The 16195-nt window shown below is 41.8% G+C and overlaps 1 protein-coding gene across 6 annotated transcripts; it reads right to left on the bottom strand.

Moving 5' to 3' along the window:
* Positions 1-154: 154 nt before the first annotated feature.
* Positions 155-15850, bottom strand: LOC114860426 (myosin phosphatase Rho-interacting protein-like). 6 transcript variants are annotated; one of them, XM_041071883.2, is made up of 22 exons: positions 15553-15850; positions 13658-13735; positions 13477-13542; positions 12934-13085; positions 12773-12857; positions 12310-12472; positions 11411-11561; positions 10061-10175; positions 6770-6868; positions 6290-6346; positions 6026-6094; positions 5857-5946; positions 5656-5765; positions 4946-5432; positions 4474-4566; positions 2217-4391; positions 1986-2133; positions 1608-1725; positions 1359-1518; positions 1185-1274; positions 1016-1114; positions 155-933 (listed from the first exon to the last, which is right to left on the bottom strand). In XM_041071883.2, the coding sequence occupies exons 1-22, from the start codon at positions 15676-15678 to the stop codon at positions 793-795; spliced, it is 4872 nt and encodes a 1623-aa protein (XP_040927817.1). In that variant the 5' UTR covers positions 15679-15850; the 3' UTR covers positions 155-792. The 6 variants fall into 6 exon arrangements, with proteins under 6 accessions (XP_040927817.1, XP_040927819.1, XP_029014841.1 ...); XM_041071885.2 differs by having other exon boundaries at positions 5887-5946; XM_029159008.3 differs by having other exon boundaries at positions 4946-5459; positions 15553-15849.
* Positions 15851-16195: the final 345 nt, after the last annotated feature.

The following is a 16195-nucleotide window of genomic DNA, read 5'->3' as shown; positions in this document are numbered from 1 at the left end:
AGGACTGAAACTTCTTCAAGTCAACCTCAAAAATCCTTTGTTGCATCTTTTTAGAGATCAAACTCTGACTCTAGTTGCTTTAATTCTGGAAAAAACAAATGTCTCAGTCTTTCCCCTTGTTTTGCAAAAAAGTGTCATAATTAAAAAACAAACATCAGAGACAATATTCAGGTTTATTTTGCCAATTTAATCAAAATAACATTTAAATAAAAAAAGGTATGAATTTATATTAATAACACTGCAAAGTACAAATATAAATTACAGTTACTGTATTTGTGGCTGATACGTCTGTTTGGAACATCACCCAACACAATTTTTAAAAGTTAATTTAATTCAAAAATATCTTTAACTGTTTAAAATGCAGTTTAATATTAAAACCATACAACAGGAAACTGGGGCCTGAATACTAAAATATCTACAGTAAAAACACAGAATAGTGCAAGTCACATTAAAGTACTACAGTAATAAAACACTGTGCAGATAAAATACGTACCAGACACAAACCAATACTAAAACTTACAGTTTCACAGAAAGACTGCAGGACAAATCAGTGGGGAGCAATTGTCAAAAATGTTTCACAATCCAGACAACCATCACCGACATTAAACAAGAGCTACTGTAATACGTTTTTTTGTCCACAGTTGACGAGGATATCTTTTCCAAAACTAAAAGCAGGTGAGTTCCTGAACTTTTCAATAAAGTCGGTGTAAATTTACGGTATGGAAGGAAATAACTGATTGTTTTAAATATTGAGGGTAAAGTACTCTATGGTAGAAGATCTCTATGAAGTGTTTACGGTGAAGTTTGACCCAGAGCCCGGTGAGCCAACCTCAGGTTCTCTCTCAGTTCACTCATCTCTCGTTCAGCTTTAGCCCTGACGATGCTCAGCTCAGTGTATGTGTCGTTGTATTTCTTTGTTGCGTTCCTCTTGTCCTGTAACGACACAAACGTCTTTACACCTGACAAAGTCATTTTTGCTGCATTGATATGTTCAAACAAACAGTCAAACTCTCACCCTTTGTGCTGACTGCAGTTCTTCCTTTAGTGATGTGATCACCTGCTTCAGACATTGCAACTCAGATTCCTTCACTCGCAGGGTGATCTGGAGGAGGAACTGTACATAATCAACTTCATATCACTAAAAGGCCTTAATGTACAGCTTATTCAGGTTCATAGTAACTCACCTCCATCTCGTAGACATCCGTCCCCTGACTGAGCGGTACGGATAGAGAACACAGTCTGGTAATCTCTGCTGCCAGGTTCCCGCTCAGCTCCTGTACCAGGAAAAGCACAAAGTCTAAGTCTTCTGAGCCACTGACACACTGCTTGTTTTCAACCATATGAACCAGATCTCTCACCTGGTTTCTGGTGCTCAGGTCCTGGTTCTCCTGCTGGCACTGACACAAGGCCTTCCTCTCAGCATCCAGAGCCTGCACGAGGTGTCCATTCTCCAGACACTTCAGAGAGAATTGCTGCGACAAAACCTCGAGTTCCCTCTGGTAGGAGGCCACCTCCTCGCTTGTCAAACACAACCACACGCACTAATCAATAAGGACACCTTCAAAACTATGTCTATGTCTGTGGAAGTGCAGTAAGTATAAACGCACCCGTGCTGCCTGTAGACGTCTTGCAGGTCTGCGTTTCCACTGCTGTTTTCTGACTGACATCTCCTCTGCAACTCTCTCTCCAGCTCCAGGCGATGAGCATTTTTGATGGCTTCGATTGCTGTGATGCAGAAAAACACGAGAGGGAGCTCATCAGACTGGGCAGGACATGTTTCTGTATGGTCTGTCAGCATCTATTATTATTATAAGAATACAATAATAATTTCTATTAAAGCCTATTATTCACAGTTGTGAAAGCAATAATGGTAAGGTTAATGATAATAATAATGATCCTTATCTTTAACTGTGTGGATATAAATAATTATAGCTGCTGTTGTTGAAATCATTTTGCAGATGGAACTGGTCTGAACGTTAGTTTACCAGTGGCAGTGGCAGCACTCTCCTCCTCCAGCAGTCGGTCTCTTTCCGTCAGCAGTCGCTCCACTTCCTGACGGTGTCGGCGGTGCAGCTCCTCCACCGCCTTCAGGTGCGACTCCTGCACGGAGGCAAGTCCATGCTGACACGTGGCCTGGAGAGAGAAGAGACACTCGCGCTGCAGCGACAACCTTCATGTTTCTCTGAGTCAGACTACTTTTTAACACGCGCACCCACCTTCAGCTTCTCCACCTCCTTCTTATGTTGCATCTGCACAGAACTCATTTGCTCATCAAAGGCCTCTTTCATCTCCTCAGGTATGACGGACAGCAGCTCCTCCAGCTCCTCCACTCTCCTTCTCAGCACTGACACTTGATCCATCTCCTGACTTGAAACTGTTTCCTCGTGGATGTCATTACTTTCCTGTGTGTTTTCATCTGGGATCTCCTGAATTCCCAGGTGACCTTCAACGTCGTCTGGAAGCAGGATTTCCATAAAGTTTTCAATTGTTTCAAATTGTTTTTCATTTACTTCCCTAATCTCATCTGTAGCATCTTCCTTTGTTATCTTTATCCCTGTATCTATATCCTGTTGGAATGTGTCCTCTGTCTGACAACAACTGTCCCTTTTATTGTCACATAAAGATGCTTGTATTCTTGCTTCCAGTTCCCTGTTTTTCTCCATCAGTTTGACACAGTTGCTGCAGTTGAGAGACAAAGTGAGGAGTCTGTGCTCATTGTCTTCGCGCTCCCGCTCGTATTTTGAGTGAAGCCTGCTCAAACGCCAGCAGTACAGTGCTTCGGTGGCTGCAGAGTGAATGAAACCAGACCAAGGGCCGTCTGAAAAGTAAAAGTGGTACAGCCTGTCTGCCATCAGCTGCAGCTCGTCAGGGGCTGTCTCAACAGAGGATCTGATGTGAGTCAGCAAAGACAGTTTCATCTGTGTCAGTGCACGGACGCGTTCAATGTCCCACACCTGGTGGTTGAATTCAGTGATATCCCTTCCATCTGGCCTTTGAATGTCTGTTCCTGTAAAACTTGCATTGCTCCTAATAATATCCAGATCTTTTAATGCTTCACTTGTGTGCCCACCATTTCTGAGACCATGGCCCAAAAGCAGCACTTGCTTTTCTAATATCACATACTCTGCCCCCTCTCTGAGCAGTGTCTCTACAGATTTCCCCTCGTACGGCTGGGAGGGGCTGGCCTGGAGTTCACTGAGCAGTATATTCCAAAAAACCTTCTCCCACCTCACCTGACCCACCACTGTAGGCTCCTCATCATGCTCCTTTTCCAAATTCAACCTGTCAATCACTTCCAATAATCTCCTCAAAGCTTCTAACCTGACGACCATTCCATCTATTACTTGCTGGATTCTTTCTTCAGCAGAAACATGCTTTGTCCTCTGCTCCTCTAACCCTTGATTCAACCTGCTAATTTCTACTTCTGCAGCCTTTTGACAGTGAAACTTCTCTGCTTCCTTCAGCTCTGAGTTTTGCACCTGGAGCTCCCTGCAGGTCATCTCTGATTGGCTGAGCTGCCTCTCCAGCTCCGTGAGCTTGGCCTCGGTAGCCTCAAAACACCGCAGCATGTATTCCTCCGCTTTCGTAGCGCCGTCGCTTTTGACCTCCCCTTCTACTTCTGTTGCTGCGGGGATGTTCATATGAAGCAAGGCCTCAGTCTCCCTCAGGCTTTCCTCCAGGGAGATGATCAGCGTTTGGGCCTCTAGGAGCTCCTGGTTCCTCAAGCTCAGCTCCCTCTCCAAATCTTCCACCCTGAGGTTTCCTTGTTGTTCCACTTCTGGAAGATGATGAGTACAGTCAGCATACCTGCTGTTGAGCTCGGCTTTCAGGCGTTCTATCTCGCGGTCTGCTTCAGTCAGCTGGTTTAGCATCTCCTGGTTGCGCTGGTTGAGGGCCTGGTTCTGGCCAGTGAGAAGCTCCACCTCTTGTGAAAGTCTCCTCACAGCTGCCTGGTCTGGAGATAGACTTAAAGACCTTGAACTATACCCATTGTTATTTATCTGTGCTTCCGAAGTGAGAATCAACTCACTGTCTTCTGAGTTTGTCATATCCTTATGGGCGCTTTCTGCAGCATTCAAGTTTAGCTCCACAGCTTGTCCATCGGCTGGAGAAAGCAGGTCTTGGTTGTCTGATGAAGGTGAAAGTAACAATGTGGGAATGTTGTTAGGAAGCAAATGTCCTAGATCTTGGAGATTGCCCTCTGTGTCATGCAGCCAAATGCTGGGTGTCTGAGGGGAAAAGTTTGTCTCCTGTTCAATGAGGTTCTGCTGCTGTAGGAGCTCATTTGTTTCTTCATATGTGTTCAAGCTTAGTGTTTGGCTGTTCAGTGATGTTTCATTTGCCTCCCATGGGCAAACATCTGCTTCTGCTTCAATTAGCAAAGGGTCCAGCTAAGAGAAAGAGAAAGCGAAGGCATAAAGAGAAAGAGATTGATACGTAACTAGCAAAAAGCTGATTATGCTGTCGACAAACCTGCTGCTGCTGATATGGCCCTGAACTCAGCTGAGCTTCGAGCTCCAGTACGCGATGCTCAGATTCTACCAGCTTGGCCTTTAGCTCCTCAGCCTTTAGAAAACATGCACACACAAGACTTATTGTTAGTGCTACACAGGCTGAGTAAACGGATATGGCACGATTAAGTTGAAAATGGAAATCTTATGTGCAATTTATTCCGTGTCCACTGGGAGGCAGAAGATGTATATTTCAAACTACCATCACTTTCACTGCTGATGATGTTACTACTATGTTCAATGGCTGGTCTGAAAATGGTTGTCTGCAGTGTTGTTTAATAGAATTTGATGAAAGCACTAGGCCTCTCACTAGGGCCATATTTGTGCCGGATGTAATGAACCTAATGTTTCTGATATATTGTGTTCATGAGACTATGTCAGGCCAAGAAAGAGAATAGTACACAGCAAAGTCTCTCAGATTTGTCTGCACTCACCCACGTCCTGTAGCTGTCCAGCAGCTTCTCCACATCTGCTTTATCTTTGGTGTAAAGTGGAACAGCCCTTTCCAGTCTAAACACAGTGTTTTCCACCTGCTTCCAGCGCTCCTCTATGTCTTCCTCTATTTTGTGTTGTGATGTTGGACTCAGTGCTCTGACACTCGCAGCCACTGTCTTCTTTTCCCAGCTCAGAGAGAAGCCCAGCATGTGCTCATACCTTCTCCTCCTCTCCTCTCGCCTCTTCCTTCTCTCCAGGTCAACCATTTCCAACGAGCACGGAGGTTCGGTTCTCCTAGGATCTGTCTCCGGTGTCGGTTTGTTCTGAGGACTAAAATCCAGTCCAGTCCAGTCGAAGGTTTTGTAGCGACCTCCGCGGCGTCTGTCCGTCACGTTCTTGGGTTTCAGGAGAGAATCTCTCTCCGTGGGGACATCGGTAGAGGGGGAGTCCTGAGTCACATCTGGTTTGGGGAGGGCTTCAGGTGTGCTGCAGGGAACATGGTGGCCAGGTAAACTGTATGACAGAGGAGTTAGCTGTTTAGTTAGCATGTTTGTATGCTGTAAAAATATACAATTTTGCTGACTTTGATATCATTTTTTTTCTAACACACACTTACCGTTGGCTAATGTAAATAAGCATGTCCCTTTACCATTTACTAACCACATTGCTACCGCAGTTTTAGAGCAGTTCTCTGCTAATGTGAAGTTACCTTGCTACATCTGGGGCATTGGCTGGATGCACATTTTTCATCAGGGCCTGGATCCAGTTCCTGCGTATCCCTGCAGTCATGGCAGACAACGTAAAGGTGGCCTTCGAGGTCTACAACACACAGAGCGAACAATAAAACTCTTCTTAATGCAGGAAACAAAGCGTAAAACAGAACATTATGAGCTCTGAAGGTTTACTGTACATTGATCTGAAAACCGTAGTTCCTCTGCACCTGGTACTCAGACACATTATGGCACTTTGTCAGGTCAATTTCTCCCTCAACATGTGATGCCTGAGAGGAGGAAGCAGAAAACATGTTTAATTCCTGAAATACGTACATGAGCCCCATGTCTGTAATGTAATCAAGGTACCTCCTCTGCTACAGAGTCTTTGTAGTATCTTAGACTGTCGGTGGAGAGCACAAACCAGTATTTTTTCCACTAGAGAAAAGAAGAAGGCATGGAAAATAAACAAAGCAAAGGAGAAAACAAGTAAATTGTTGACAAATTAATTAAGAACATTTAAATAATCAAGTTTCAAATATTTGATTAGAGTAAAGCTAGAGGTCATGGTAAAGGGTAAATGGTAAATGGCCGGAACTTATACAACGCATTTGATGCCAGCATGTACCGTACCTGATCATTTTCATCTAGTTTTACCATCCAGCCTTTTTTGAAGTTTAATAAATCTGGCTGTAAGGAAAGAAGAAACAAATCCCATATTAGTGTACTGCATTAGTAGTTCTCTATTAGTAGTTCTCTGAAATGAAATGGAACAATTCTGTTTCTAAAGGTGACATTTTTCACTTACACTAACAAAAATTATGATTCAAAAGGTCCAAAACAGTTAGTTACTTAGGTTTCATGGTGTTTCACTGAAAGAGAAATGAACCAGCACATGATGTGTAGGACTCATGCATGACTTCCAGTGATCCATCACAGTGAAGCGTTTTTTGTAAACGGAGGTGGAGGGAGCTACGTACGAGGCCTCTAGGGGTAATGATTGAGGACCTCACTCTTTAGCTAGTACACAATATACTTGTTGGGCTGATCTCTACCTGTCTACTGTGTGACAAATAGGGAGCAGGCGCTGAAAAGGTTGTGCTGATTACTCACCGTCATTACATTGTCTGATGTTCTACCGTCAAGAGACTTAGCTCTTCTGTGAGGATGGTGAACGCTGAGCTGGGATATGTCACCACATGACTGCAGTTTCTGCAGAAGGAGCATAATCGATATGCTGAAACCACCACCAGTTATTACTACATGCAGGTTTCCACTGACACAACGACGTGAGGCGTTTTCTCAATCGGGACAGTGGCAGCTGTGTGTGCAGGCTGCATTCCTCCGGCCGGAGTAACCGATAGATTGGATACTTGGCAGGGACGTCAGCTGCTGGAGGGCGCTGCGGGGAGCCCTGCAGGCTTTTCTCCCTTTCCCGTTAAAATCGCATCCCCACTGACCTGCACACGGATGACTGCATTTGGCCACGGAGTCCATGAAACAGTTTTAGAAGGAACATAATCGCGGATACTCTGCTGCTTTTTGTCTTGAGTTTCAAAATAAAGCTACAAGTCCAGACTGACAGACACTGAGTTAGACTCCTACTCGCTCCTGATCATCAGGTTTCGTGTTGCCTAATAAAGCTGATTTAAGCAGTCTGGATTACACAGCATTAAATGAAACACGATTTTTTGTTTATTTGTGCCGCAGCCATTCAAAAGCTTCATTCTTCTCCCTTACGTAACCACTTTAATAGGGAAAAATAAGCACTTTAATCATTACAGAACATTCTTTGTGTTTCCTTCTGGCATTTGAAAGCTACCCATGCACACAACGCACTGCTCTGGCAGCAGCGTGAACTGGTCTTAGTTTCCATCCCAAACAATCGCTGACCACTAGAGACAGAGCCTGTCCACAGAGCTGAAGGAGAGGTGGGGGCGAGGAATCTCAGCCTGCCGGCCTGAATGAGCTGCAGACAGGCTCCTCTGACCTTCTCCTGGCTACCAAAACAAACGCACACAAAGGCACATAAACCAGTGCATGATAAAAAACAAAAAAAGCACAAATCCTCTGGAATGAGCGTGTGTGCTTAATCAAAGCTTAGCAGCTGCCACGGCGTTGGCCATCTGTGTTGTACTGCCGTGGTCGTACTTCTACAGCGTTTTCTACATCTGCTTCGGCTACTGAGGGGTGTTTCGTAAAGGAAGTGCAGAAAAACTGTGTTTTTGTGAAAATGCTGAGCCAGGATTAATCTGTTTTCTAAACAGAGCTGGTGTGAGCAAACTAAGCCCCAACCCAGTCTGTTTCATGACTCTGAAGCACCAATCCAGAACACAAAGCACTGATTACGTGTAGATCAGTTTTTCCTATTTCTACCTCCATGAGAAAAAGGCATTTTCCTCTGTTTCTCAAAAAACCCTTTGTCTTACGAGCACGTGCAAGTTTTATAGCAAGACTTATTGTATTGTATCTTTTAAACTTAACTCAGAACTATTCTAATAGTAAACTTACTGTAATTAGCTAAACTCAAAACAGTGTGTTTCTATAGTAACTACTGTATATTAGAATTATTTAAACCACCCCAATGAAACATTTTGATGTAAGTAAAGCCTGCTTTGCTGATGTAAGTCTGGTATAAGTCATAATCCTGCTTTATGTAACACCCTCTGGACTAATCACGCCTCAGGTTTGTGTTTGTCACACAGACAGGCACTTGTTAAGGTTTACTCACCTCTTTAATAAGTGAGTCTTAGTCTGATAACATAACGTGACTATCATTTAAAACCAGATGTGCACTTGGAAATGAGCTGCACATGGAGGACCCACTCTCTGAGCTTTTCCAGAGCTTAGCAGGCTCAGTAAATACAGTCTGACACACGCAGAGATTCCCCCGAACCGTCTTTGGGAGCCATGACTCCCAGTGTTACACTGGATCTCGTTAAAGTTCAGAGGAATCCCTGTAAGAGGAATCCCCACATAAGAGGACACAACAGCACGCGGGCTGAACACCTTCAGGGCAATCGAAACTCCAGCACTTCTTGTTGCAAATAAAATGCAGCTCTCAATGAATCACCACCTTTCTGTTGACACATGCACCAACTAACACATGCATGCTGGAAAACGCACGTCTTGACACAGGAGGAGTGACCTCACTACACTCCTCACCACAAACTCAGATCATCTGCCTTTCAAATATTGGCTTTGTGAAGGAAACGAACGAGCGCTGTGCACGAATCAGGCTCAAGACTCGTTCCTTGCATTCATCAAGGTTTGCACTTTACTGATTAGATGACGTCTTTCTCTTCTAAAAACACCTGGTTGCGTGAGTCACACTCGGATCAGCCCAGCCCACAGCCCAATCCACTACAGGCTAAATACCTACAGCAACATGCAACGGCTGGTCTTAATCAGGATGAGCCACGCTGAAATGAATCACAATCACTTGTTTGTGGTTATTATCATATGGTTGCAATTGACCACATTCAGGAAATAGGTTTTTAATTATTTGGTGCTCAGGTCCTGAAAATCCTCTCTATCATTTGATCAAGATTTACAAAGAATAACTGTAGTTTTGTGTTGATTTTTCCTCAGCAGTTTAAATACATACAGTGTAGCAATTTATTATTCATTTTATTTCCTTCTTCCTGTTTAAAGCAGAGTTTACATCTGTGAAGTCGGCAGAGCCTTCATTAAGACACTGAACGTCAGTTTGCTAATTTTAGTCATGTGCATCTCTTGGGATGGGACAGGCATTTCTGGCCCTTGTATAGGGTCTCCTCCCAACAGGACGAATCCAGAATAGCTTTAAGGTTAGTCATCTAGGAGGCTTGGTCCATGTAACACCAGTACTGCTCCAATAGCTTTTAGATCACCACATGAACATGTCGTATCGTTTCTACAAGCTCCTGCATGCTTTATGACTGCAGTCACTGTTAAAAACAAATTTGTTATCACCTTTTTAGTGCTGACATTAGAGCTCATCCAGTCCATGTTAAGGTCAAGTCAGTTCTTTGCACACATGCTTAAGGCTGTTTGAGAAAGGAGTGATCACCCACAGTACATCAGTTGAGAAAGCTGACAACTGTGTGACATCCTAGTGTAAAATGCAAACTGTAATAACTGTAGAAAGGTGATATTTATTAGGACTTGGACTTAGGTCAACTTGTCATTTCAGTATTTATCGCATATGTTAGAAGATTTGACACCTTGTTGGTATTTTGCCAGACGACCTCAGATGCTGCTTACTCAGTTCTCCTCTCATGCTCTACTTAATGAGCTCAACAAACATTTTAATGTCTAGCTGATTTTTATGTAAAATATTTCATATCTCATTTATTATGAAGGTTTGGAAATATACCTATAGTAAATCATGAACAAAATTCTACACATGCTTACTCCAAGTACCTCTCGCTTGCTGGTGCGAGCTTCACTCCTGCTCTTCCTTGAAAGTGCTGCTTCCTCTTCCTGCTCTGTCACTGTGACCTCTGACCCCAGAATCCTCTCTGCTGTGCTGCCAATGCTGGAAAACACAAACATGTAATTAGATAAACACACTGTGAACATGAGCGGTGGCATCCCTTCGCTCTGTTAGCACACAGGTTGGTTCTGACATCATTTCCCCCAGACTAATTTTGAGGACGACAGCTTTATAATAGACCTGATGAGCGGAAATGAGCTCAGATGACACTTAGTGGCGCCCAGAGTTTTGTTTTAGTGTCATCGAAGCTAAGAGGTGGAATTAGAGCTGATGCTCACTGGTGTCACGGGGGTGTTTTTCCTGTGGAAGGAGTGGACCCAAAGCAACCTGATATTATGTGTACACAACTCTCGGTGTGATGAAAAGCAAGGCTGTTGGTTAAAAGTTGGACTTCACGTTTCAGGAATGCAGTGACGGAGACAAATTACAGTCACAGTACTTTCAGCCGCTGAGACAATCATTCATGTGCTTATCACCTAGATGTTAAGATGCATAGAGATTGATTGACAAGTACACAGTAGTTTCACATTAATATATCTATGTCTTACAATACAACAGACAAATTAGGATCAAAAATCTTTAGTTTAGTTTGATAATCATGTACAGTAGGTTCACTTCCACAGCTTTTCTAGAACTTGTTCCTGAACAGGATGTTTCAGTTCCCTCTCTAAGTGCCGACACTCATGTACCCTCAAACTAAGCCTTACTGTAAGTCTTTGCCTGACAGGCAGGCAGACAGTCAGCAATAAGGTCCTGAGAAACAATGCAGCAGATATCTAATTACACAAGACGTTTGGAATTCGTGGCCTTATTTGGAAGGGGGGAATAAGGATTCTGCATTTTGTTTCCCAAAAAGGCAACGAGAACTGAGATATGGTTTCCTCACGTAACCAGTTTACATGCTGCTGGGGCACAAACCCGGGAGGGTTTAAAAGCTAAATTTAAAAACACAGCAGTCCAATCTCTAATGGAAGGGTTGAGCTGGAGCCTTTGATCTGCTGTTTAGTGGTGTGTGATGGCTTTCTGCTTTATATTGGGGGGAAGCGGAGAGGCATTGGATGTCCTTTGCCCTAATTGCTTGCACATTTAGCCTCTTTTCCACTGCCTAGCTAATTTAAATGCTTGTTAACAACACTCACGAATTACACACAAGCCTACACACAGAGAAGAAACATCAGATTGACACAAAAAATATTAGAAAAATATTAGAAAAATATAATATTTACACTTATTAGAATTGATTGTAGATTGTAAATACATTTAGGATCTTTTCTAACCTCATGCGCTGGTCCTTTTCATTTGCTGGTGTATGCATACTGTTGTTTTCATCAAGCGGCAAGTCCAAAACAGAGCTACTAAAGCTGCTGCCACCATTCAAGGGCACAGCTTCCTTGGATACTGACACTGGCAGGTAAGATGATGATTTGCCTGGATTTAAAATAATCAAAATTAGGATAATGTAACACGAAGGAGGCTGAGTCAAAATACTATACCTATGGAAATGAATTTATAATGTATACAGTGAAATAAGATGTACTGTACAGTATGTGGGTGTGGGTTTTGAAGGAACATTAATAGGGTAAGTGTTTATGATGCTCTCAGGATAGTTTCTTCCCCATTAGCTTTGTATTTCTTATATTTAGCATAAACTCTGCTTCTGTCACTCTCCCTTTCAAATCTACAATTACGCACCCTGCACCTTCTACCTCTTCCCTAACACCTTATCCTTATCTTCCACAGCCTTACTCAGCACTGCTTAATACATAATATGACAACCCCACTAATAAAGGTCTCTGCAATGACTCTGATATGTGATGGGACAGTATACTGTAGAACCCCTGTACTGTGCTGATAATCAACGCTATTGACTGTATTATGGATTGTGATTAACTTTTACAGTGGCTAAAGTTTACAGGCATGGGGTCTTTGTACTGTATCTTTCTATTAGTCAGTTTGTGTAACTTCCTGCTAAAACACAACCCTCTCTGTCATTCCCATCAGTTCAGTCCAGTCCAGTCAACGTGTCCCGTTTAAGCCTTAAATGAGCCCCGTAAATCAAAAGAGTCAAGTGTGAGAACATCTGCAGAACATTAGGACAGTACAAGAGGAGAGGAAATGGCTGGGACTGGGTGGTGGACATGAAAGCAGGGGGATGTGTGTTTTGTCCCTTCTGCACCTGCAGGGGTCTGTTCTAGGCCTGGGGGATCAGTGACAGTCCAGACGGAGGTTACATCCGGTCTCCTGCTCTGTTGGTCTTCTATACAGTGACTGGAGATGGTAGAGCTCTCACAGAATGTAAGATTTGAATCTGTTGCAGCCATTTTTGCGGGACTGGGCTCCTAATGAAGAAATAGGAGCGTGAGACTGACAAAATTAAAAGTAATTGGAAAATAACACCTTTATTAAATTCATGAAAACGTGGACCTACTATAGAGGTGGAACACATCTTTAAATAATATTATTTTACAACAACAACACATTTGAATTAGAATTATCATGAATATAAGTAACAATGTATGTAACTTATCAATTACTGATGTGTACTTTCTATTTCAATATAATGCAATAATAGAAAAACTGATGATAACCCTTATTATTATTAATTCATAATGAGTGACTGTAACCATTTGTTTGGTTACCTGAGTGGCCACTGGCTCCACTTTGCGCTTTTTCTTCAGGTTTTGTTTGTTAATCCGCAGGTAGACAGATAGCTGTTCACTCCATCTGATGAACAAAAACAATCAAGAAATGACATTATTTTAATACCAGATGATGACGCAACCTTTAGTGTTATACCAACCCATTAATGATCTCTTTGTTGTCGCCCCGGATGAATATTTCCTGCTCTGGTGTGACAATGCAAAGGGCATTTCTCTGGGCCGTCCTGGGCTCAGCGTCTGTGATGTCTGTACAGAGGTTCATGTTCAGCGTCCCCTGAGGCAAAGTGCTAGGCTGGAGGAGAATCAAAGCATCCAAATCACTGCTGTTTGTTTGGAAATGTATTTAATAAAATTGGTTTGCAAGGAGTTATCAGGAAGCAACTGAATGACAGATAAACTGAAAGTAGTCGGTGGTGTTAAACGTGTAATGAAAGAGCCGATGGAATGAGATTTGAGGGATCTCAGAGAGGGGGGATGTGCATTAGAGGAAAAGCTTAGCCCACATTATCTGTTGTGGTTTCGCATATGACATCTGGCATAAAGATGCCTGCGTGATCCCTCACCGTAAATGCAGAAGCATTCACAGAACATATACAGTACAATGCTGCCTTACACTAGTGTATGTTTGATTTGCCTGCGACTCAGGGCTTGTGTTCGGTTTCACTGTGTTTTTTTTTTCTCACCAGTTCATCCAGGGCAAAGCTCAGGCTGCCGTGTTCGTAAAGGATAAAGAAGCGCCGCTGCCATTTCTGAGTGTCAAGACAAAAGCATAAAAGTATAGTTTTATTAAACACCATTAACCAGTACAGAAGTGCAACATTCAGTACAGAATGTGTGATTTTGAGCCCATTGGTCATGTCCTACCCTTGACCTTTGCATCGGGTTGTCAAAGTCTGTGCCCTCAGGTGCCAAACAAAGCCATCCTCCATAGATCGGTTTGGCCTGTTTGCCAGGAAGATGTACAAGCAAGAGTTAGAGAAGCTGAAGTAACACTTGGTTTCTCTAATCTTTTTATGGGTTTGATCAGAAGACTTAACGCAAAGCAGTTTATAGAAATATTAAACCCAGAAAGGTGGGATTAAAAAATCTAAATCAGATTACATGTGAATGTATTTATTTCAAATTGACAATTCTTTGTATAATAATAATTATTATTATTATTTGAATATTTGAGAATGACCATTTACTTTATACAGGTACAGTATAGCCTGTTGGATAGACACAATAAGGTCTAATTTGATTATTTACATTCATATATCAGTCTTCTCATATAATGTGTATACACTATGTTGTACAAATATCATGTCATGTCACTCTATGCTGATTAACTGACAACATAAGCAATTGTTTCATCTGAAAACAGACAATTTTACAGCAGCACAAGGTAAAAGAGTTTTTTTAAATCACACCCAAAGTTCCGGTAAGGAAAACAATCCTGATATTCCCATGATAATTGGGGAATGGGCTCCATCACTGCTCAGTTACTGACATCAAGTAGAAAGAAATTATGCCATGCGTTTTCAGTCTTCATGACAAGGGGGAAGGGGAAGAAGGAAAATGCAGACAGATGTTTTTGCATCATTGCACAACTCAATAAACATAAAGAAAACATGCACGACACTTGTAGCAAAAAACCTGTTTTTCCTCTGTAAACATATTCCACTGTGTCTGCGTAATACTATGTAGAGTGTTTGCAGGTTGAGCAACAGTGTTGAAATTAGAGGGAACTGTGAAAACCGGCAGGCGAACGCACACTAATAACACATGTGAGGCATGTAGGAAACCTCAACGTGACAGCTACAGTACACAAGAAACATTTTTTCCAAGGATGACTAATTGGTGAGTTTCTGTACCTGGGAAACAAGGAAGTAACATGATAAAGTCATTTCTTATCTACTTTACACAGAAGAAACAAACATCCAGTCTTCACCATCATTTAAAAAACCCCACCCGGTTTTCTGCAACAATAAGCAGCTACCTGACACAAGAAAAGAACTGTTTCACACTTTTCCATTGACTGGACTCCATTTGTTAAGTTCTGACCCCAATTAGCTCTAGTTAATGTCATTTGCCCAGAGCTTTACATGTTTATAACCTACACTGTGAAAGATGGATTTAAGATGGAAATCCTTTAGAAGAATGAAGTGATTTGTGTATTATTAAAATAAACAGTGTAAACCATCACAGTTTACCACAAGTGTAAATATACAGTATGCACATATGTAAAGAATTTAGAGAGTTTATTTAGTGTTTCTCACCACTGTAAGAAATAAAGTAAATAATAAATAAAATAATAAATGTTTACTTTTATTAATTAATTAATAACATTATTGTAGCTGTTCAATGAACTGATACATAATGTATAAAATAGCACTTATTTAAAATAATATATAATATTTATCTCTTTATGTAAACGTTGATGCTTATTCTGAAATAGCGTTCAACCATTTGGTGCTTTTTGTTTTGGCTTTTTTAATACCAATAAACCTTCTCTCCTTTTTCTATTTTTTTTCCAGATTTAACCGTATAAACCCAAAGTACAACACCAGTAGTGTGAAGTCCGTGTTTATTTAAAAAAGTATTAATTTACACTAATAAACCATAATATGTTAACAGTGAGTCAGATGCCGCTTAGGGATGCTAAAATGCGATAAAATAATGTTAAGGTTACAACTTTTCAGACCGTTGGACAAGATAACTGTAATGACTCAAGTGATTTCAGAAAACGCGGAGGTGCTTCGTGAGTAGTTCACGGTTACCTGTTCCATGTCTCGGTCGTTGAGCAGATGCAGTTCCCGGGACTTGAAGCAGTTTTGGCATTTACTCTTATTAAAAATGTTAGCTTGAAATTTGTTACAGGGGCTCGTCGCCTTTTCCGCTGACATGTTTCAGTTTTCAGTCGGCGGTAAATAATCCAAAGACACAGTGCTGTCGTCGTCTCCTTTTCTTCGGCATTGAATGAAGCGGCTTGTCTTGAACGAACATCTGTCAAACACTGAAAATCTGTTGACTTCTGTCGTCATGGTCGCCTCCTACGACACTACTGCAACCAACATCCGGTTGCACCCTACAAAATAAAGCGTCCAGGTTAATTCCGTAAAGACAGCAAAAAGACATTGAGTTCAAAGGTCATTCAACAATAAAAATGTCTCTTTTCACTGCTCACCTTTATGTACTTTAGCAGTTGGTTTTACATTTAAATGGCTTTAAATACATTTTTGCCAACTTACTGTGTATTTGAAATAACAAGTATTCTGGTCACACCAAAGACCTGTATTGTCTTTCTTATAATACTAAATTACGAACTTTATAAGCTTTATGGTTCATCTCGAGATACTTCCAAATATTGTCTTAACATACTGTATTTACATAAATATCCTGTTAGGAAGGGAAAAGAACCCA

Source organism: Betta splendens, chromosome 8 (assembly GCF_900634795.4).
Source record: "Betta splendens chromosome 8, fBetSpl5.4, whole genome shotgun sequence".
Lineage (NCBI taxonomy): Eukaryota > Metazoa > Chordata > Actinopteri > Anabantiformes > Osphronemidae > Betta > Betta splendens.
This window is presented reverse-complemented; position numbering and strand designations above follow the sequence as displayed.

Bases quoted from the DNA above. Each gene is read 5' to 3' on its own strand.
- LOC114860426 (XM_029159008.3), bottom strand. From the start codon at position 15,678: ATGTCAGCGGAAAAGGCGACGAGCCCCTGTAACAAATTTCAAGCTAAC. The intron at 2,134-2,216 runs GTGGGTGCGCGT...TTCTCTCTCCAG, and splicing joins AGGAGGTGGAGAAGCTGAAG to GCCACGTGTCAGCATGGACT. The intron at 1,726-1,985 runs GTAAACTAACGT...TCTGCATCACAG, and splicing joins GAGTGCTGCCACTGCCACTG to CAATCGAAGCCATCAAAAAT.